The following is a 23,125-nucleotide window of genomic DNA, read 5'->3' on the forward strand; positions in this document are numbered from 1 at the left end:
TTTGATAACAGTAATTCATTACCTTCTTTACAAAAAGGTCACCACTCATGGTTTACTGATTAGTATTTATCGATTTAAGGAACAGTAGTGACTCTGACAAATAAAAAAATAAAAAATCAACCTTATTATTAAGTCAAGATGAAATACCTGTAATTGAATTGAAAAATCTTTATTAAATCTTCTTATACTCGCGTCAGGACACGTGACGTGATCGAAAATTCGTAAGACTGTCGTTGAAATTATGGATGAATTTGATTTTTCTGAGAGATAAACTTTTTAATGTAAAATAATTATAATAGTTCTGAATAATTGGGTAAACATGAAAATATCTTTTCTTGTCTTTATAAATCGTATTCGTTTGTGGGTACGCGCTACGCTCGACCGATATCAGCGCTGACCGTCGGTCGAACACTAAATGCAGCCTTATATTAAAAATGTGAAAGGAGGTAGTATCAAGCGTGGTGACTGTTTAGGTCTTATCAACCAAAATCGGTTAAAGTAACATTTTCTCTAATGACTTGTGCATTGAAACGCAAGATGTATGAGAGCTGGTACAACATGGCAAGTTTCTAAAACTTGGTCTCATAATATACCGCTTACGTCTGCATTCCAGTAATTCTAACTTTTAAAGTTCCTTTGTAATTGGAATTGATGAGGGAAAAGTGGATCATATTATGTTCTTCAGTTGTCTTTTAATGCTGTCTTCAATTTTGCACCCCTGAAATTCCCTGCTTAATTTCCTTTATATGTCTCCTCTCCCTAGATTTCACTTCTTTTGTTGTTCTTTTGTTTGTTCTTCTGTCTGTCTGTTTGCGATTAACTCAAAAAATACTGCACTCATTTTCAAGCTGTTTTCACCAAATGATTGCGTGATTCTCGTGGAAGATTTTAGTAAATAAGTTGTTTTTTATACATTTTTGTATACATTAACGACATTTGTTGGAGATGAAAAAAGTAAGCCTTCTGGAAGCTTTCAACGAAAACGCTGTCTAAGCCCTTTGAGATATAACAAAATAATGTATGGTGGAATTGTGTATCTTATATAATCTACAGAAAAGTCCTCCATGGTCTAGCTCTTAACAATAGGCTCAGTTCTGCAGCATATGCGGTTAAGAAAATTAGACGGTTAACTGACATAGATACGGCGAGATTAGTATACTTTAGTTATTTTCACAGTATTATGTCCTATGGTATATTGTTATGGGGCAGTGCGGCCGATATTAATACTATCTTTGTGCTGCAGAAGAGGGCTATTCGCGCGATTTATAACCTAGGTCCTAAAGAATCATTAAGAGAAAAATTTAAAGAAATAAACATTTTGACTGTTGCTTCTCAATACATTTTTGATAATGTTTTGTATGTTCATAAGCACATTGAGGAATTTTCTAGAAACTGTGACATAATGTTAACACGAGGAACAAACATAAACTTATTATGCCTACTACTCGGTTGGGTCGAGTTAGTAAGTCTTTTGTTGGGCGATGTATATGCTTCTACAATATGATCCCAGAAAATGTACAAAACAAATGTGTTACGAAATTTAAAAGAATTGATAAAAAACGTTTGTGTGGGAAAGGTTATTATAGCATAAACGATTTTCTTAATGACACCACGGACTGGGATTAAAGCAAACACCCTCAGGCTCTTTAATTATAAATGTTTATTGTACGATATTACATTGTAATCCATATTTTATATAAAAAAAAAGCCCGCTGAGTTTCTTGCGCCCATTCTTCTCAGGTCTGAGGCAGTCTCTTTTGAATGGGTGGTAGATTTTGACGTTCAATAAGTGATTATAAATCCTATTTTGAATAAAAATATTTGAATTTGAATAACAAACTATACCTATTTTAATACTTAAAAACTTGTCAATTTAAAAGCGGTAATGTAAAAGCTGTTTAAACAAATACGATATTAATCCTTTATGAATGATTTTGTAATTTCTTACCACATCATCTTTTTCATTCTCTACTTGGTACATCATCTTTTTCATTCTCTACTTGGTACATCATCTTTTTCATTCTCTACTTGGTACATCATCTTTTTCATTCTCTACTTGGTACATCATCTTTTTCATTCTCTACTTGGTACATCATCTTTTTCATTCTCTACTTGGTACATCATCTTTTTCATTCTCTACTTGGTACATCATCTTTTTCATTCTCTACTTGGTACATCATCTTTTTCATTCTCTACTTGGTACATCATCTTTTTCATTCTCTACTTGGTACATCATCTTTTTCATTCTCTACTTGGTACATCATCTTTTTCTTTTGAGAGTGTCTGTCGGGTCAGCTAGAAGATAATAAAGTATAAAGCTTGATAGTCTACTTTAACGTGACTTTGGCTAAATTGTGGTTTGTCTTCCACAGAAACCCATCGTAGTTTTTCCAGGACTAGCAATCTTTAGGTACCCTGTTAATAGTCACAGCATGTTGCTTCTTCTTTCCAATCAAGATAAATGTAAATTTTAGCTGTTGTAATAGCATCACAAAAATGTTTAAATTTACCTATAGGTAAAGATAAAAAATAACAGCAAATTATTGATTGAACGTTGTGGTTATTTGATTTAAGTAGTATGAGCGAGGGAGTGATTGCTACCAAATATGTCCCATTCAATGTAATGTAGTAATGAGATTGACACCCATGGCTTGTGCGGTCGACTTCGACTCTTTCAGATGCCCTACTGATCGATTAAAGTTAGAAAATACCTATAGTATGATCGTCTGGACGGCCCGTCTGTCTCCGTCTGTATTTATACCGTAGATGTAAATTTTTCAAGGCAGCGACATCTATCGGTTGTAGGTGTTTCAGCAGCGACATCTGTTGACACTATCTTGATAATATGTTGTTACCTCTGAGTTTAATGACTCATCGCCCAATTGTCATCAAGTTATTTATTTGGATAAGATTGTTTACCGATAGATACTGAAGGGAAGTACAGTTTCTCAGTGATGGTTAAAAAGAGGTAGATATACAAACAGATTTGGACCAAAAAATGTCTCAATCAACCGCTTTTAAAATTTTATCGTTAATTTAAAATCCGAATTTTATATAATCCCTCAACATTAAATGATTAGTAATCAGTTCAGCCGGAAGACGTCCACTGCTGGACAAAGGCCTCCCCCAAAAATCTCTATGAAGATCGGTCCTGCGCTGTCCTCATCTAACCTTTTCCGGCAATCTTGACCAGATCATCGGTCAAGGCGAGTGCCTCCACAAGATGGACCAATATTATAAATAAATTGATACAAATATCAAAAACCGCGATCACCATAGCGATTCATAGTTGGTTATTAAAACGCTAAAAATAGAAAATGGATTAGAGTATTTAGGCTTCAGATATAATAAAGAAAGCGGCCGTGAGTTTATTTCGTAAAAAACAAGTAATAGCATAAAGTTAGTAACTCACAGACTAATATACACTGTCCAGTTAGTTATATCATAGAGATAGGAAATGTATATTTTGTTTCCATCATCATTGTGTCCTCTAGTTGTCATAGTTTTGTTATCATAATTCTGTTTCTACTTTCCAGTTTGCACGAATGATTTAGAACTATTATACATTCTAATACACACTACCACCGACATCTATGCGCACACAATTTTACTTTGTTGTAAGCACGGTACAGAAAAAACTAGTTTTTCTGTTCTGTAGTTGTATCACTTACTCTGTTGCTCATATTTTACGTTTCCCCAATAATTTCACAACTGGTTGTTTTACTAAAATTCAGTAGTTACCATCTATCGAGTCTGGGTAAGTTTTACCTCTTGGTTACGTCGTATTTTCCATTATTACCATTGCCATTACCTATAAGTCGGGTTTAGTACTTGACATGGTTGAGTTAAATATGAACTGAATGCGTATTAGCTCTTAAAGCCCAATAGTAGACCAAGTCACGATATCTTAAAATGTTAAGAAAAGAGAGACTGTTTGTATTTAAGACAATAAAAATAAAGTAATTGTTTATATTTTTGAAACAGTAAATAAACAAATATTTACAAAAATACATATTGATATTTTCACAAAAACGGTGACCAAATGGACACAATCATAGGTAATTCCTATTAATATTTTCAACCGATAATTTAATGCGATAATAAGAAAGATTAGCTTTCTTTATCAGAAACTGTTAACAAATACAATATACACTACATACAAAATTAACTTACAAAACATTTTATTATGCTGACATTCTGTATGTCACTATGACGGACGAGTAAAAAAGTGTGTCACCTTACATAACAGTGAAGCACCAAAACAAGCCGGTAAACGAGTAAATACATAGCCCCACGCGCACATTTACACTAATACAAGCCGATCCGCCACCATTATGAGATTTGCCATCGTCTGACAGTTCAGTTTGCGACTTTTTTCGAAAGTGTAAAAACGATTCTATAAAAGTATTTGTGGCCATATATTATGAATATTTATGGGAGAAAAAATTGTGTAAATGGTATCCCCCGTAACCGCACACACACTAGCATAACGGTGCCTCACTTGCTAATATGACGGCGCGGAGTCCTTCTTTTTTTACTCGTCCGTGGTCACTATTGAAAATTGTTTTTGGACATTGTTAATACTTTCAACGCTACAAAATAAAGCTTTTTACAATATTTGATTTTATTATTTCACAAAGTAAACAAATCATTTAACAATTACTTTAGATATAATAATGATACGAAGAACTTAGGGCGGATAATAAAAAAAAAAATAGCAAAATCTTTGATTTGACAAAACTATAGCTTGAAAAAAAAATAGTAACAATAAAATTATATAGGCGCTTATATTAACTGTACAAGACAAATTTACTAAATATTTATATTTACACATGTCCTTATAAAAAATTATTTTCATTTTTTACTATTTCTTTTGGCGGCTTCACAATTTTTTTCTATTATTTGGTATTCAGGACGGAGCATTTGCAATATTATTCGGAACGGTTTCTGATTCGCTGTCAGCAGTGTCAGTATCATTCTCTTTCGTCGCTGGTTCTTCTGGCTCGTCTCTCATTAAAGATCTGTATTTCTTTGCTATTATTTCCCAGTCTACTACGTTTTCTATTCTAGTCATATTGTTAAAACTAAGTTGAGATCCAAGAGGACTTAAGTGCACAACAGAAAGCCGTGTTGAATCTGAAAATTATGTTGAAATATTAATGCATTTCAAAACCAGCCCGATCAAGTAAAGAGCTTACTTGTTGGTTGGTGATTCTAATTATTACTAAGAATTGACTGCACATTTACAAATAATAATCCTAATCGATAAAGCTCTGATTTTCATAAAACAAAACTGTATCATCTCAAATTCCCAGATTGGTTTTAAATAATTTATTGTGTTTGAAGAAATGGACGAAATAATTTTAAATGTCCTCAAGAAACTGTTTTAAATCACCTTTAGGTACAACTTGTCCTCTTTTAACTTTTGAGAGCCACTTTGCACCAGCTTTAGATCTTGCACTCATTTGATCTTGGCGTTGCATTCCCACCATATGGATGAGACTAGGCCGTTTCTTCTTTGTTAGTCGTTCCTGTTCAGAATATCAATAGTAAGTATAAAAGTTCTCATAACGAGCTCATTAGGTAGTCATTGTGATAAAATTGTAAAGCTAAAAAAGTATCCACATTCCTATTTCTATGTAATTGTCGCCATAATTTAAAAATTCCTTCAAAGCAGTTTATTACGATTACAGATTGCCAAAACCAAAGAGGATGTTATTTCTACTTAATAAGAGGCAGGACTGCTTAAGAAAATATTGAAATTTAGTTTAGTATGAAACGTGTAGTGAGATTTGACGTAAGTTTGGATATTACTAATTACAGTTAGGCGATTGGCATTGGTAGTGGCTTTCGGCTGTCTCCGTTTTTTACAAGATTATAGCCGTCATCTGTCTATCTATTGATAGATCAATGACTGCACGTTACGTCTTAGACAGTTTCGCTAGGCTGGCCAACCAAGCCCTATATTTATTGTTTGCAACATGTTATTCAATAACTGCTTTCTAAAAATTTAAAAAACAAATTAATTTGTCATTATTGACGACCTGTATAGCCGAGTGGTTAGCGATCCTACCTGGTGCAAGCATTTATATGATGAATATGGATGTTTGTTTCCGAGTCATGGATGTTTAAATGTATTTATGTATGTTTATATGAATTTATGTATGTTTAAGTAAGTATATTGTATTAAATATATCATTGTCTTGTAACCCATAACACAGGCTATATATTATGCTTAACTTGGGGAAAGATCATTTGTGTAAAAAGTGTGTCAATATTATTATTATAATGTTCCCACATAATGACGTACTTAATTCTCAATTCTTCTATAACGGCAATAGTATGTAGAAAATATTTATATTTCGATTTGATTTATTATTTTATTAAGGTTTTTAATACACAAATAAATAAAATAATTTAAGTTTGTCATACCACAATTGATACACCAACAAAGGTACGCGAAGCTAATTATGAACTGTACAAATCATTATAAATTTCACAGTACAGAAATAACGGCGCCGTAGCTTAGCCAGCGGAATTTCTGCGCGACATGAAATCTTAGAAACAGAAACATGTAAAGCTGTTATCGAAAATTTCCGCTCTAGATTGCAGCAATGCCAGAATAATGAAGGATTGCATATGGATGATGTGATTTTTAAGAAATAAATTCCCCTTTTGTTTACTATCGAAAACAATAAACAATTTTGATCTACTGTAATTAGTTTTTTTTAATCATCATTCCAATTATAATCGGACTTTTGGTCCATCCTGTATTTATGTATGTTTAGGTAAATATATCGTTGTCTTGTACCAATAGTACAGGCCATGCCTAGTTTGGGGCAAAATAATTGGGGTAAAAGTGTGTCAATATTATTATAATACTATTATTACTTACTTTGCATCTATGTATGAGCCACATTAGCCAAGTAGTCACTAGGTTCAGCGGCGACGGTGCAGTGTTTGTACGATGCATGTTACGAATCAACTTTGACAATCCGTACTTCCATTCTATATCAGACTGGGCCTGCAATTTCAAAATGATCGGTTAATTATATTTTGTGTTCGATAGCTTCAAAATGCAACCAAAACTGGTGGAACCGATTATCCGATAAACAGTTATTAATTGCATTGGGCATCAGCTTATGCCTATCTACAATATCGCCATTAGAAATTCCATGAATGTCGAAGTAAATTTCTTGAAATACAATGCGAAAAAAATAATAATTTTAGCACGTGATGAAATGGCTTGTGAATAATTCTTGCATATTTGTTCCCCTGAAGGACTGAATTATTAAGAAAAAAATTCACCTATTTACCTTTCAAATGTTTTGTCAATAATTTAGTGTACCTACATTGAATTATTGAAAACGTACCTACGTACATAAACAGATCAGACCAGGTGTACGTAGCACGCGATCAAATGATTCGAAATACTGGGGTACACCAGACCAAATGCGAGTATTCGTTGTGGTGGAGGGATGGGGGGAAATGGGTGCCAGTTTTTGACACACAAGCTGTGCGAACGCCGGTGTTCTGTGTGATTCTAATCCAGTCAGGAAGGACTCGTTCTTGTTTTTATCGTCGGACGGCAACGTGACTCAACGTGTTTAAGGCCTAGGACTACCCTATTATTTTAATGCCTCGGGGCAGCACAGAGCTACTTTACGCTGGCTATGTTTGTGTGCATGTAGATGAAATCGCAGATGAAGCAAGTGTACGTCATTTGGATACAGTGAAATTCTAAAGAACTAACGGTTCATACCATGAAACGAAGGGTTTATAGATAACATTGAGTAAATTTCATCAGAAAACATGTGTGTACCGGGATATTTATAAACAAGTTCATACCTGGATTCTCTGATAAGTATCAGACATCATAGCGATCAGCAAATTGATCAGTACAACAACTGATACCAACATATAAATTCCGAACACTATTTTGAATAAATAATTCGTCCACATAGGCTGTGTATTGCTATCGTTCCGATGCACTCTCGTCTGTTCTGTTGTCGTCTGTCCGAACACCGCAAAGAAGAGTAGCTCAAACGAGAATATTGGATTCATCGTAACTGCGAACAATGGTTTTGAAGTTCACAGCAAATTTACCTGAATACGCTGGTAAGTGTCCGACATCATCGCAATGAGGAGAGTTATTAGCACCACGACGGACATCAACAAGTAGCCACCGAAGATAAACTTGAACAGGTTTTGGGTCCAGAGAGGTCGCACGCTGGTTATGTAGTTCAAGTCTGACAGAGTAATCTGGCCAAAAAGGGCGAAGAACAATTTCTCCATAGCTTCAATCGGCGTCAACGTCGCTAGAAAGCAATATACTATGGACCTTGTTCTTTTACGACATCAATAGGTATGTTGTTGCAGGCATATATGCTAAATCTATTTCAATGTGTAATTACAGCAATCAAACCCCTTCATAATGAAATATATGTGATATTGTGTTTTTATCATGTTTCACTAATTCCAAAAATGTTTCTGTGAAATACTATTTTTACACTGATGATGTTGTAATGTCTGATATGGGATGGGGTAGATTGATCTGTATATGTTTCAACTATTTTTTAAATGTACTGTGTTTAATTTGTAATTTTAATAGTATGTATAATGTTTGGATTGATTTTATCATAATAATAATTAATCGAATACCTGCATCAATATACCCCAGTCCATCTAACAGTGTAGCGACAAAACCAGCGTGGGTGATTAAAGTCACCACAACGAAGACTAAGCCCAAAGAAATCCGAACACATAGTGGTACCTCAAGACACCGGTGACAAACGTAGGAAAATGCAATTGCGGCATGCGCAAATCATATGCTCCATCAAATGCGGTGAAGTCGGCCACTCATTCCACTAAAACTATGATAAACTCGCATAATATATGTTCTGTTGATATCCACTCATCTGAAATTGGTATTTTTAAACGAAATTTCTGATAAAACAAGATCTTTGTGAACTTTGGCTTCAAGTAGAACATATAGTACACAATTTATTAGTAAACATAGAACTATTTCTAACAGTTAAAATTTTGTCATTATAATATTTGACACAACTTGGTTATCAATTATGATGACAAAATTTATCGTAATCATTGAACATAGCCTAAACATTCTGATATTTGTGGTGTAGCTAACGTTTGCAACTCGTAGTATTCACATTGATGGATGAACATTCTTAAATGGGGACACACATTAAGCCTGAAAGCAGATGGCATAAAAAGTGTATAAGCACACAGGTAATTCAATCATTGTATGTATGATTTAAACTGCAATATAAATAATTGTGATCTACATCGCCACAAATACTTCTAATCAACTTACGGCCCACCGGACCTTGTTTTCGTCGATATGATTCTTCAGTAATAGTCCAAGGTGGATTGTATAATTGACGTTTCGTACGTTGACTATCTAAATATTTCAATGAAATTTGTAGACAGTTGTTAGTGTGTTTATCTCATATTTAAATTTATCGATTAATATAAATATAAATTTTAGATTAATTTAATGTAACTAATCTAAATAAAAGTATTAAAAATCATTTAATATAGTAAATAAATAAAATATAATATTAAAAGTATATTACCGTCGGAAAATAATTTTCTCCTTGCGGTCCTCGCATATTTATTGTCCTCTGGCTTGTTAATATTCCTGAAAGGCTGATTCAATGCCACAATATGCATCGAAAAACCAAATACAAAGATAGCCAATACAGCCAGAAATCTTCCTAGATCTTTCATAAGATCACCTATGATAATTGCCCATGGACCAAATAGATGATGGAATGATAAAAAGTCTAAAATTTGTACGCATGCTAGTAAGAAAGAAAGGGCAAATAATTGGTTTCTACAATACATTAATGTCGGCCAGTATTTTGGCAATACAAAAATCCATCCCACCACATGGGCAGCAACACCAATCATTCCTAACAATAAAACTGCAATCTTAATCCAACCAAGACCAGATTTATCACTAGGGTTTGTTAGTTCAAATAAAAGCAGACCACTTAGCCAAATAAGTAATATCCATTCGTACCATCTTGGTACCAGACTTTCTCTAAATATAGAATTATATATTGGTGTTATAGCTACCAAGGCTAATAATATCATAAGGTAAATATGAGACGTTAAGTAAGACATAAACTTAATTATGGGTATCTTATTATATTTATGACCTAATGGAAGAGAGAAAACTAGCCAAACTGGTGGGCAAATAATAAAAATGAAAAACAAAAACATTATTTTGATGCCCGTCCACTTGAGGCTACCTCTCCAGAGTTCCTGAAAGAACAATTTCACTAAGTAAGCATGAAAGAACAAGTAGATGTTTATGTTATAGCTTGTGAAGTTACCTATTTTTTACCTGAAGATATCTTTGGACAACCGTGTGAGCTATGACCTCTTTTTGCTCATTTTCAATGAGTACATCCAAAAATTCAATATTTCTATTATCTGTAGCTGTTAGAATATGTCCAGCGGAATCAGCGCCAGCAGCTAAAGCTAATAATTCAGTTGCCATCGCTTCACACTGCTTTCCAGCAGCTATCAGATCTTTGGCACGCTCCTTTTCCTAAAAAAAAATTAAAAATATAGCGAATCTGTTAAAAATTAGATAACATTAGTAAAACACAAATCAAATACGGTTAATAAATTATTTTCTATGTAAAGTCATTAAAATATTTAATATATTTACTGATATAAACGCCTTATCTAGCCTATTTGGTCACCTTATTGGTCATTGGTCTAGAAACTAATAATTAATAGAATACTTAAAACTTACCTTAGTAGATAAATTAATATAAAGGTTTGATAGCTTAGCTGCTGTATCAACAGGTGCTGGAGACACTAACACAAATTCTTCGATTGGAATATTATTGTGATTCTTAGAACACACCATAAGATTGTAAATAAATTTTTTATCGTCCATAAGCGATTGAGTATCGTGTTCTTTATGTAATAAATATTCTAATACGTCATTGTGATTTTCTGATGCAGCAAACCAGATAGGAGCGCAATTCAAATTTGTTTCACTTTTTGGTGATGCACCTGATTCACATAAGAGCTTTACGACATTTAAATGCCCGGCCTTTGATGCGCAATGTAGTGGAGTCCAACCATTTTTATCAGTGGCGTTTATTTCTGCTCCTTGCCCCAACAATACTTCCACCATTTGGTAGTGGCCATGTGTAGACGCGATATGAAGTCCTGTTTTTCCATGTCTATCTGTACTTTGCAATAACTCAGCAGATCTGCTCAGCAAAAGGCCGACAATTGACATATGTCCACCGAAACATGCAAGGTGAAGTGGATTATAACCCTGTTATAACAAAACTTTCCATAAATAGTTATTCTTATTTCGAAAAACAATTTTTTATTAAATATTCCATAGTACTTACGTTTTCATTTGTTGCTGCATCAACCTGTACACCAGGAGAATTTAGTAGCAACCTAACGACATTTTCGTTTCCATTATACGCTGCTAAATGCAACGGAGTTAATCCTGATTCTGCTCCTAATATAGGAACTAGAGAAACTCCTGTAGGTGCTTCTGATTTAACTGTCCCAGGAACATGTGATAAAAGTTCTCGAACGGTTTCTGAAATCATAAAAAAAGTATTTAAATTAATAGAAACCACTACTTATTATTTTATAACTAAACTGGTTAACTAGCTGTTGCCTGTGAAAGTTTATATAATAAAGCAAAACTATAGGCGTGACACACATATATATATATACCAAGTAATTAAAAATTTAAAATGCATATCTTTTAAAAATTCACCTATCAACGAAAGCCCTGAAGAATTCGTTTAAATATACTTATTTACTATCACAAATACTACTAACCTGCTTGCCCATAGTACGCTGCAATATGTAAAGGTGTTAATCCTAATTTTTTGCTTGATATTCTTAATGTGTTGGTTGAACGCATTACATCTAATACATTTGTGTGACCATGCTCAGCTGCTAAATGTACTGCAGTTAATCCAGCTCTATTCTCATCTGTGCAAGAAGCCCCAGCCCTCACCAAAACTCTTACTACATCTGCGTGGCCTCCTTCTGCAGCTAATTGCAGAGGCGTAGACTCATTTAATTTATTTCGCGCCGATATAACTCCAGTTCGATCGAATTTCATTAATTCTTCAATTACTTTCACCGATCCTTGTATAGCCGCTATGTGAGCACAGGTATTTCCATCCTTGGTCGTTGCCATGACTAAATTAGGATGTTGTTGTAAAAATAATTGAACTACCTCTGAATAATTATTTTGTGCGGCGGCGTGGATGGGTTTTTGACCTAATTCATCTGTTGCATCAATATTGGCACCTAGTTCTAGTAATAGTTTGCAAACTTCTATTTGACCACTAGCTGCTGCTAAATGTAATGGTGTTTGTTTTTTTAAAGTCAATACGTCTATAACTGCATTGTGATCCCTAATTAAAAATTTTACAAGATGGGCAAAACCATTCATTGCAGCTAAATGAAGGGCTGTACGTCCATTTCTGGCTTTTGAATTTATAAATGCTTTATTTGTTAATAATGCATCGCAAACTTGTAAATAGCCATGTTCTGCAGCCAAATGTAAAGCAGATCTTCCTTCAACATCGAATACATCTACCCTGGCGTGGTTTGATAATAGGGTATTAACAAGTTCCATGTGACCTCTGTTGCAAGCTATTAATAAAGGAGTCCAACCAATTGAATTTTGTTTATTTAGTGCTCTACCAACATCAGCTGTAGACATATCAGTTATCATCTCAGTCAAAACATCATTGTTGCCAGCAATTGCGCAAAAATGAAACGCAGTATCTTGATTGTGTTTTGTTTGTAATGTTACGTCAGCACCATTCTGCATCAAACATTTTACAACTTCTCTGTCAGCTGATGGCACTTTAACTTCCTCTTTAGTTACTTGTCCGGCAAAATGTAAAGCACTAGCTCCGTCTTCATCAACCGAATCAATATACGATGTAGCAATTTTTTCTCCTTTTCTATCTTTAACGAAGTCGATTAAATGCCGTACTATATCAGGTTTACAGCTTCTACATGCCATGTGGAGCGGTGTTTCACCAGACTGTGAATTAAAGTACTTATCAATTGTAAACATCATTAACAGTCATGATATTCAACTATGAATAACTAGTCAGCGAAGTTTTACCTTAGTTTTTCGCATGGGATCACCTCCATCTTCTAATAGTAATACAAGCGTAGCCAAATTCCCGTACCTAGCGGCAACATGCACTGGCGTCATTCCTTCTTCTGTTGCTTTATTAGGTCCGGCTCCTGACTTCAGTAACATTAAAGCACATTTGTCTCCTGAAAGGTGTTTTAAAATTCTTGAATTATTGTTGATTCGCGAGATTGATAGGTAACAATACATTTTTTTCTGTTTGGATGCTATACCAAAACAGATGGTGATTTGGGGTTTTAAAATTTACGACGAAGGTCAGGAATCTAAGTGTCATTAATTTTTAGGCAATGAAGTGATTGTACGTTTTTAAAATCTTCAAGTGCATCAGTAAAAAGGTAAAAATAGGTTTGATGCATGATTTGAGGATGTTTGAGGTATTTCAACATGGGTCCATAGGGCGAATAATTAATTAATATTCATGTAAAATTCATTACCGTCTGGTATTCTAGCCGCAATATGTAAAGGTGTCTCTCTTTGTTTGCCGCCTCTGATGTGAACATCAGCTCCATAGCCCAATAGAGTTTCGACAACAGCTGGTTTGCATGACTCCACAGCTATATGAAGAGCAGTGTAGTTATCCTGTTCAATTCAATGTGATAGTATTCAAAACGAATTTAGAATTGAAATCAGTGTAGAATGAAGATAGCAGTAGAATCTAAGGTGGAGTGTTCGTCCGATGCAATACTAGAATGCGTTCATAAAGATCCCTCCAGAATTCAGTACTATAGCCTTTAAGCAGTTGGGTATTTGACTCGATTTTTTTACCATTACATTATAAACTAAGATAAAAATAATGATATAACTACACTGAAATTAAACAAAGAAGACTTGCACAGGCTTTTAAACTTTTAGAGTAACGGTCTTCTATCCCTATCTCGGAAACCAAAAATTTGTAAAGAGTTCCAGTAAGACTACTAGTGGGAGGCTCCTTTGCACAGAAAGCCGGCCGTGCCTATTTCTGCCGTGAAGCAGTCATGTGTAAGCATTATTGTGTTACGGTCTGAAGGGCGCCGTAGTTAGTGAAATTTCTGGGTAAATGTGGCTTAACATCGTATAGATCAAACTGACGAGTGCAATTTAAGTCCCGCTCAGAGTTTTTGGATATTTGAAGATTCCTGAGCAACACTGCATTGTAATGGGCTGGGCGTTTACCACCGTTTACAAATTACCATCAACGTTCTGCTTGTCTCGTCCCTTATTTAAACAAAAAGCTACTACGGCAGATCTAAGGTAAGGCGACGACTTATTTTATTAGTCCTATCTCTGTCTAATCAGAAATAATATGATTGTTAGTTAAATTAATATTTTTTAATTTAGTTTTTTCGTCGTTTGGTTTGTTAATAAATTTATTGAAGCAGGCGTTACGTTGCGGTAATCCATAATTATCCAAATGTTTTGAGTTTTCTTTAGTGTTAATTCGGCACGTGTTTCGCCTCTACACGAGGCATCCTCAGGACGTGTTGACTCGCCAAAATCTGGCACGAGACTGATCAATGATGAAAAATCACACTTCGCGAAACATTTAATTGACACCGGTCGCTTACTCGGAAACAATAATAATTTTAATATTTTACATACATGTGAAAAGTATTTCGCTTGAATGTGTTAGAGCAATTAGAAATAATAAAACATAGAAATAACATGTTTACATTGTTTAATTGAACAAACAAATTTGGTCCCTTCACCATTGTTACGTATCTCTTCCGGGGGTAATACGTCACAACAGCCGACCAATCACAGCGCGTCATTTCATGGGACGAGGGTATAAAAGAGCGGTTTCCGGCTCATTTGATTCAGTCTCGTGCCAGATTTTAGCGAGTCAACATGTCCTGAGGATGCCTCGTGTAGAGGCGAAACACGTGTCGAATTGTTTTAAGACAAGTATTGGCGGAATTAACACTAAAGAAAACTCAAATCATTTGGATTGATAATAAATATAAATTAAAAAACGAGTTAAAAATATCAATACTTGATTTGAGTAGAATTCCCAATTGGTATCATGCTTTATAGTTTAAGCATTACTATGTTCTTTAAGAATATAAATAAATTCCTACCGCTGATCTGATTAGAATTTTAGTTCGGTGTTTACAAAATAAATTAATTGAGTTGTATTTCATTTGTCGAATTATTTATTGTTCCAATTAGAGTGGTATTCAAAGAGAGTACGGATTTCAACAACCCAAAATCTCTCAATATTGTAGGTTACCAAAACACAAAAAAAAATAAGAATGCTAGGAGAGTTTCTTGCGCCGCTTCTTCTCTCTCAGAGCGCCATTTGTTTCCGAAGCGATAGCAGTGTCTCGTATATTAGAAATGACATCAAAAAGAAGTCTGAAGGAATTCAAATTCAAATTTAAGTATTTTTATTCAAAATAGGATTTAAATTCACTTATTGAACGCCAAAAACTACCACCCATTCAAAAGAGACTACCTCAGACCTGAGAGGAATGGGCGCAAGAAACTCAGCGGGCTTTTTTTTAATATAAAATATGGATTACAATGTGATATCGTACAATAAACATATATAATTAAAGAGCCTGAGGGTGTTCGCTTTATTCCCAGACCGTGGTGTCATTAAGAAAATCGTTTATGCTATAATAACCTTTCCCACACAAACGTTTTTTAACAATTCTTTTAAATTTCGTAACACTAATCAATTTTGAGAAAAATAAATGCCCTTTATCATCATCATTATCATCAGCCGGAAAACGTCCACTGCTGGACAAAGGCCTTCCCCAAAAATTTCCACGACGAACGGTCCTGCGCTGTCCTCATCAAACGTATTCCGGCGATCTTGACCAGATCGTCGGTCCATCTTGTGGGGGCCTGCCAACACTACGTCTTTCGGTACGTGGTCGCCATTCGAGGACTTTACTGCCCCAACGGCCATCTGTCCGTCGAACTATGTGCCCTGCTCACTGCCACTCAAGTTTCGCAATCGTTTGGACCCTTATCGTTTATCCTTTATTCTTTTGGATCGTTTATGCCCTTAAGTTAGATTAATTATTCTTATTCTAGAAGTTCACTTCGTATCGAGAAGAATGTACTCACGTTTGTTGTTACGTCAACGCTTTCACCTTTCTGAAGAAGAGTGTTGATAATTCCAACGTGGCCATACCGTGCTGCTGTGTGAATACTTCTAGCACCATCCTGAAATATATTTAAAAGGTTCCAAAAAACTTGACATAAATTCAATATAATTATGGGACTAGGTCAAAAGGCAACAAAATGCTAATAAAATCTCCCACACCATTTACATAACTCCAATACTTTTAATGTTTCAGTTCGTAACAGTTTTATGGCGAAACTACAGAGGTTTCAAGGACGTTCCGTTCGTTAAATAACATTTATTACTAAACGTTAATAAATAATTATTAAACTACTTAACATTGGAATTATATCATACAAGCTTCTATTTTTTTAAATAAACAGGATGACAAATGTGCGTAAGGTTCAACTGATGATAAGTGACCACCGCTGCCTACAATTTCTTGCAACGCTAAAGGAATCACATGCTTGCCTTTTAGAAAAGTGTACGCGTTTTTTTGAAGGTCGTATCATCCTGAAAACTTTGCATAAGGAAGCTCAATCCACAGCTTCATATTATATGTCTACTTAAATAAGGCTAGCCTTTTTATCTAAATAAATAACATATAACAGCTGTTTAACCTGATTCCTGCCGCCGAATTCCACCTTCGCACGACACGCCACAAGTAAGTATATCATCCCCACCATCTGGATGTGTGGCAGTCCTCCACAGTGCGGTTTTCAAGGAGCTTTCTTCCGCGTACTACAACGCTGTGGAATGAGTTTCCTTGTGCGGTGTTTCCGGGACGATACGACATGGGTACCTTCTAAAATAGCGCGTACACCTTCCTTAAAGGCCAGCAACGCTCCTGTGATTCCTCTGGAGTTGCAAGAGATTGTGGGCGGCGGTGATCACTTAACAACAGGTGACCTCTTACGCTCGTTTGTCTTCATATTCCATAAAAAAAAAATATAATAAAATAGTAATAAGTTAAAAACAGTATATTGTCTATTGTCTTAAACCTGCTGTGTATTTTACAAACAAACCAAAGCCAGAAAAGAAGTTAATACAATTGTTATCTGTTTATCTCAATATATTTGGGCAAAACGCAAAAAGTACTGAATATATTTAATTCTTACAAATTATAAGCCACATATTGTCACTGCAGATATAGTATTTTGCTGGTTTATAGCGTCCATGCGGACGATGTCACGGGCAGCAGCTAGTTCAATAAATAAAAACAAAAATTCAGGATCTTTTACAAAAATAACTCGTGCTGATAATTGCTTTCAATAATTCATCATTGGTTCCATACTAGATGAACAATGTAAAGAAACTAACGTACTTTATTCGGCATATGAAGATATACTCCTTTTTTGAAGAGCATCATTGCGCAATCAGCATGTCCGTTGAGAGACGCTATATGCATTAGTGTACTACCATCCTTTGTCCTTTCAAAGATAGAAGCTTTGAACTTGTCTGCCAAGAGCTCTATGATTGCTGCATGCCCGTTTTCCGCAGCTAGATGCATTGGTGTGCGATCTGTAAATCGTTAAACATATTAATATTAGACCCACTTAAAACCCCATAATTATTATGTTTGTGTACTAAATAAAAATAAATTGGCAGAAGTAGAGACTGCCGATAGAAGTGAAATCTTACAAATTTAGAATTAAATTTTGAAATTTCATAATTTTTAAATACAATTTAATTATTAATGTCAATCTTACACTTCAAGCGTACACCAGTCTCGATCATGTCGGTGACGCGAACCCATAAGATTTTCCCCAACGCCGCTAAAGAAGTTTGCACTTCAATAATGTGTGTTTGTTAAATAGAACTCCTAAAAAGACTCGCCTAGTATCGGAATACTGGGTCTCGAAATCTCGAGCGATTACCAATTCCGTGGCCATCTGGAGGGCAAAGCCAAATTGGCTCCGAAGAAGCTGGGCGTCATCAATAGAGCACGGCAATACTTCAAGCCGGCCCACATTCTAGCGCTCTACAAAGCACAGGTCCGGCCACACATGGAGTATTGCTGTCATCTATGGTCTGGTGCACCCCAGTATCAGCTCGACCCATTTGACCACGTGCAACGTAGAGCTGCTCGAATTGTCGGGGACCCAGTGCTCTGTGAACGGCTGGATCACTTGGCGTTGCGTAGAGATGTCGCTTCATTGTGTGTCTTCTACCGCATTTATCAGGGGGAGTGTTCCGAAGAGCTGTTTAACCTGATTCCTGTCGCCGAATTCCACCTTCGCACGACACGCCACCAGTTAGGATATCATCCTCACCATCTGGATGTGTGGCAGTCCTCCACAGTGCAGTTTTCAAGAAGCTTTCTTCCACGTACTACAAAGCTGTGGAATGAGCTTCCTTATGCGGTGTTTCCGCGACGATACGACATGGGTACCTTCAAAAAAAGCGCATACTCCTTCCTTAAAGGCCGGCAACGCTCCTGTGATTCCTCTGGTGTTGCAAGAGATTGTGGGCGGCGGTGATCACTTAACACCAGTTGACCCGTACGCTCGTTTGTCCTCCTATTCCATAAAAAAAAATAGAATTTGTCAAGTTATGGGTGTTCATGCGTGAAGATCTTTTCATAAATTTGGAGTCAAAGTAGTTTATCCATAGTTACAAATACCTTCAAAGTTATTGAAATTGGGGCTGTTATTTAGTGTAAGAGGCGTAGGATCGTTAGAGGTAGGGTATATACTCTTCTTAAAGTATAGGCACTAGCAATAGTGTCACACTCCAGTGGACTCTTTTGGATCTTCAGTGGTTTCACAGCTGGATTCAACGAGACTAATTTTGGCTTAGCTAAAATTAGCCTTGCAAGCTGAACAGCAACAGTGTACCGTGTCACAGCAATTATAATTCTTGTTAAGGATGAAGTATGAATTTCCGCTCGAAATAAAATAATAAGTGTATGGCCGAAATCTATAAAATAATCCACAATAAAATGTACTTATAAAAAATAATTTTCTTTATGTTTGTAGCCGCAAATCTCAATGATGGCTCGATTTGAAATAATACATGTATTTTTCCTGAAGATGGATTCCAACCACTTTGTAGATACCACCTAAGTACACCGTTACAGCACTTGATGTGCTCTATAAATCATTCATTCGATCGCCATGAAAACCTGCCACTTGGTGTTGCAAAACATTTAAAACAAGAGAGAGATTTCTTTTTTTATGGAACACGATAAAAGAGACCACCTTACGATAAATAACAATTAGTGCTCGAAATCAGGTAGACACAGGCAAAGTTAACGATTTGCATTATGTTGGGGGCCATCCAGCAGTTATAAACTTAGAAACTGTGACGGAAATGTCAGATGCTTTAGGTACAAGTGATTCGTAGATTATAGTATTTCGGATAAATTGATTACAAGAGGACAATAAAACATGATATAACATTAAGTGTTTGTATGTTACAATATATTTTTTATTATTATTAGTTGTAACCTCACCTTCGTTATCAGCAATAGCAGCATTTGCTCTAACCCCGTAAAAGTATTTAACCAATGGCTCGTCCCCCTCAGCTGCCGCGATATGTAAAGCAGTTTGTCCGGAGCCACTGACAGCATCAACGACAGCGCCATAGTCTACGAGGATGCGGGCCATATCAACATCTCGACGTCTTGCAGCCAAATGAAGAGCAGTATCACCAGCGGGAGTTGATGCCTAAGTATAATAGTATGACATAAAAATTTCACACAAGAATTATGTTTAATACTCAAAGTATCTACTATTGTATAAAATTCACTACTCAGAATATGTAATTTTGTATAAAATTCGCGACTCAGAGCATGTACTATTGTAAAAAATTCACTACTGAGAATGTATACTATTGTGTAAAATTCCCTACCCAGAGTATGTACAAATGTATAAAATTCATTACTCAGAGTATTTACTAAATAACTCATTATCTTTAAGGCGACGTCACCAAATGGCCCAACGGTAGACCAGCGCTGGTTTTCAAACCAGCAAATATGCTGAGTTAGGACCACTTTGTGACGAATAGAAAATAATATTTCTCAATTTTGTTTTATGTTTTATTGTACTATATCGTCATGAATAAACTTTTTTTCTTTCTTTCTTCTTCTTCTTTCTTTAAAAACAGGTTAAGGATTCCATTCCGTACCATCGTAAAATATATTATTTTTAAAAATTGTAAACATGGTTTTTTCCTGTCGCATGGCGGCCATTTTGCAATTCGCCATCTTGGATTATATTAATTGTATTTGTAGCGGTATCAGTTAGAACTTACAATATATTAGCATATAGATAAACAAAGTGTGTTAGAGAGAAGAACATCTGTAACGGAGGTACAGAAAGTAGAAAAGGTAAATTAATCTATTGTTGACAGGTATAGTTGACAAGTCGTAAACAGTCAGCCGCGCTTGGCATTAGCTCCTTATTAGTTTGAATATTAAACCACTAGCTAACGTACACTTATCGGGCTACCAAGTTGTCTATACCAAAGAATATTCTAAGTCTGTGAGTGCGTTTACACTCGTTCACAATTTTAGCTGTATAACTATTTAGGCTTTTTAAATACTGTTCGCTGAGAGAAAGACTGACTCATGGACTGCCTTTAGGACCCTGAAAATGGTAATTGATTACAGCTTTTCTCTTGCAACACCAGAGAAATTGCAGGATCCTGAGTTATGTGTACGCTCTTGTTAATAAGCTTAAACTTATATTACCTACCGTAATAGTACGTTCGGGTCAAACCTTGCTAATATTATTCGAACCTTATCCATTTATCCACATAAAGGAGGTCACTCAGTAGAACAGATTCGGAATTTAATATACCTACGTATTTTTTAAAGATACAATCGTGTTGACACAGGAACAGTGGGTTAAAAAGTCCTTTCCACATTTTTGTTTCACGTGGAAGAAAGCATTCATAATATAGCGATAATATTTTAGTGGCAAGAATCAGAACAAACAGTTCTTCAGAACATTCACTATACATGCGGTACAAGACGCAGGAGTAATTGGTACTATCTACTAAATGACGTTGCTACGTAAATGACGCTTTTTTGGATGATAATCAACAATATTAGCTATGTATAACAAGCCTGCCTGATTCAAGTATTCCGAGAAGTCATATTTGTGAACTTTAAGGCTTGAGGACCGAGCCAACGGCTTTGAGGAATCGAGCGGAGCTAGGTTACCTCTCTCGTACAAGATTGCCATAGTTTTAATTCATAACAAAACTATGTTACAAAGTTAACAATTTTTCATAGAACTTTTATCTAGATTGAATGATTAACGTGGCTCCAACTGTAAAACTTAAGGGTACGTTGGTGAATTTTTTGGCAATGTGCATTAGAAATGTAAAGAATAAATTAATTTTCTTCTGATATTCTGTAGACATTTAATTATTTTCTCGTGATGGATGGAATAAACTATATTTATAATATTATCTATACCGGCAGCAGTCTTATTCATCCTCCGGAGTCGCAACAGAGCATAGGCAGTGTAGATGGCAGAAAATGAGATGATATAAAATCATGTCTAGAACGTCAAACATTACGACCCATTCGAAAATTTATGCCTCAGACCTGAGTAGAAGGGATGCTAGAAACTTCTTTCTTCTTCTTCTAGACTTCTTTTTATAATATGGGTACAATAAAATTGATTAATTAATAAGCCTGAGGGTGTGGTATCATTAAGAATGTCATTAATGTTATAGTAACCTTTACCAAATAAACTTCATTAAACATTTTTTTTGATTTATGGATTATGTTGTAAAAGTGTAATGCGTGCTCTCCACTATCGGCGATGATCGTTACTTATGTTTTATTTTATATTATTATATTCGTCTGTCATTGGCAAGTTAATCTTTGATCATCGTGGAAGCCTCCACACGAGCATCCGTACTCATTTATTGAGTGGCATTCCTTCAAGATGGATATAATGGATTTTCTGACTTAATAATATTATTAATAATATTGGTGAGCGATTATAAACTCCATAGTAACGATAAATATCTGAGTACCTATATACCTATGTTATTTTTATCTTTATGATTGGGAATCCATATTTCTGGGTAGTTCTGATAAAGTTCTATGAATTTAAAACAACAGATTTCAATGTTTTAAAAAATCTTGATAAATTGTGTCGATTTTTCAAAGATTATCGATTACTAAGAAATCGAATCGATACCACACAGCATATCACTAATTGATTGGTAATTGAACTGTCAAAAGAAAAGTAAATGCTTGGACGAAGTAAAAAGCGTAATTATCAGAGATTCAATTGAGAATTGAATAGGATAGTAATATATTTTGTAAGCTCACCTTTAACTGTTCAGCCGTCTGCGCACTCAGGAGTTCTCTAACCATGCTCTGGTTACCAGATTCCACAGCAAGCAACAGCGGAATCTTCCCCCTCTGGAATACCATATCACGAATTAGTTTTTTCCATTCCTTCACTTTAGCCCGTTCTTTGTTCAACTCTATGTAACTTAGTTCGAGTTTTTGTAAATCTTTCGACAAACTCAAAGGTGGACTTTTAGTGTTTGAGCGCGATACAATATTAGCACTCCGCGGAATATTTCTACCATCGTCTGACATATCCGAAAAAATGCACGCCCTTTACTGAACTCCATTCGATGCAGTGTCTTTACACGAACTACAAACGCCAGTGCGGTGTACCACTGCACATTTCAATCACACTCGGAAATAGCTGAATTGAACTTATGAGATTCGATGAAACATAAATTTAATGTGGAACTGTTAGCATGCAATTCGCAATACATACATGGTCCTCCATCTTCTAATCTAAAACAAAAGGCATTGTTATAGTAAACATGGCTTTCTCTATTCGTGCCGTAGGGCCGACTGAGACCTATTGTATTAAAATCACTAATTTTGAATTTAA

General features: G+C 35.3%; 1 protein-coding gene across 4 annotated transcripts in view; it reads right to left on the reverse strand.

Annotated features, from left to right (window-relative positions):
* Positions 1-4,754: 4,754 nt before the first annotated feature.
* LOC126971549 (serine/threonine-protein phosphatase 6 regulatory ankyrin repeat subunit B) overlaps positions 4,755-23,125 on the reverse strand; it is a 55,750-nt gene continuing 37,379 nt past the window's right edge. Inside the window, exons 5-19 of one of the 4 annotated variants that reach the window (XM_050817843.1) lie at positions 22,543-22,635; positions 19,702-19,915; positions 17,572-17,768; positions 16,250-16,348; positions 13,633-13,777; positions 13,166-13,323; positions 11,854-13,081; positions 11,406-11,605; positions 10,790-11,326; positions 10,373-10,579; positions 9,597-10,290; positions 7,849-8,069; positions 6,896-7,024; positions 5,396-5,531; positions 4,755-5,136 (exon numbers count right to left, since the gene is read on the reverse strand). In XM_050817843.1, the coding sequence (XP_050673800.1) occupies positions 4,910-5,136; positions 5,396-5,531; positions 6,896-7,024; positions 7,849-8,069; positions 9,597-10,290; positions 10,373-10,579; positions 10,790-11,326; positions 11,406-11,605; positions 11,854-13,081; positions 13,166-13,323; positions 13,633-13,777; positions 16,250-16,348; positions 17,572-17,768; positions 19,702-19,915; positions 22,543-22,635 (4,485 nt within the window). In that variant the 3' untranslated portion in view covers positions 4,755-4,909. Of the gene's footprint in view, positions 5,137-5,395; positions 5,532-6,895; positions 7,025-7,842; positions 8,070-8,106; positions 8,319-9,596; positions 10,291-10,361; positions 10,580-10,789; positions 11,327-11,405; positions 11,606-11,853; positions 13,082-13,165; positions 13,324-13,632; positions 13,778-16,249; positions 16,349-17,571; positions 17,769-19,701; positions 19,916-22,542; positions 22,636-23,125 lie in introns of those variants that run through there. The other 3 variants (XM_050817844.1, XM_050817845.1, XM_050817842.1) reach the window with 3 other exon arrangements.

This window comes from Leptidea sinapis, chromosome 24, assembly GCF_905404315.1.
Source record: "Leptidea sinapis chromosome 24, ilLepSina1.1, whole genome shotgun sequence".
In the NCBI taxonomy this organism is placed as follows: Eukaryota; Metazoa; Arthropoda; class Insecta; order Lepidoptera; family Pieridae; genus Leptidea; species Leptidea sinapis.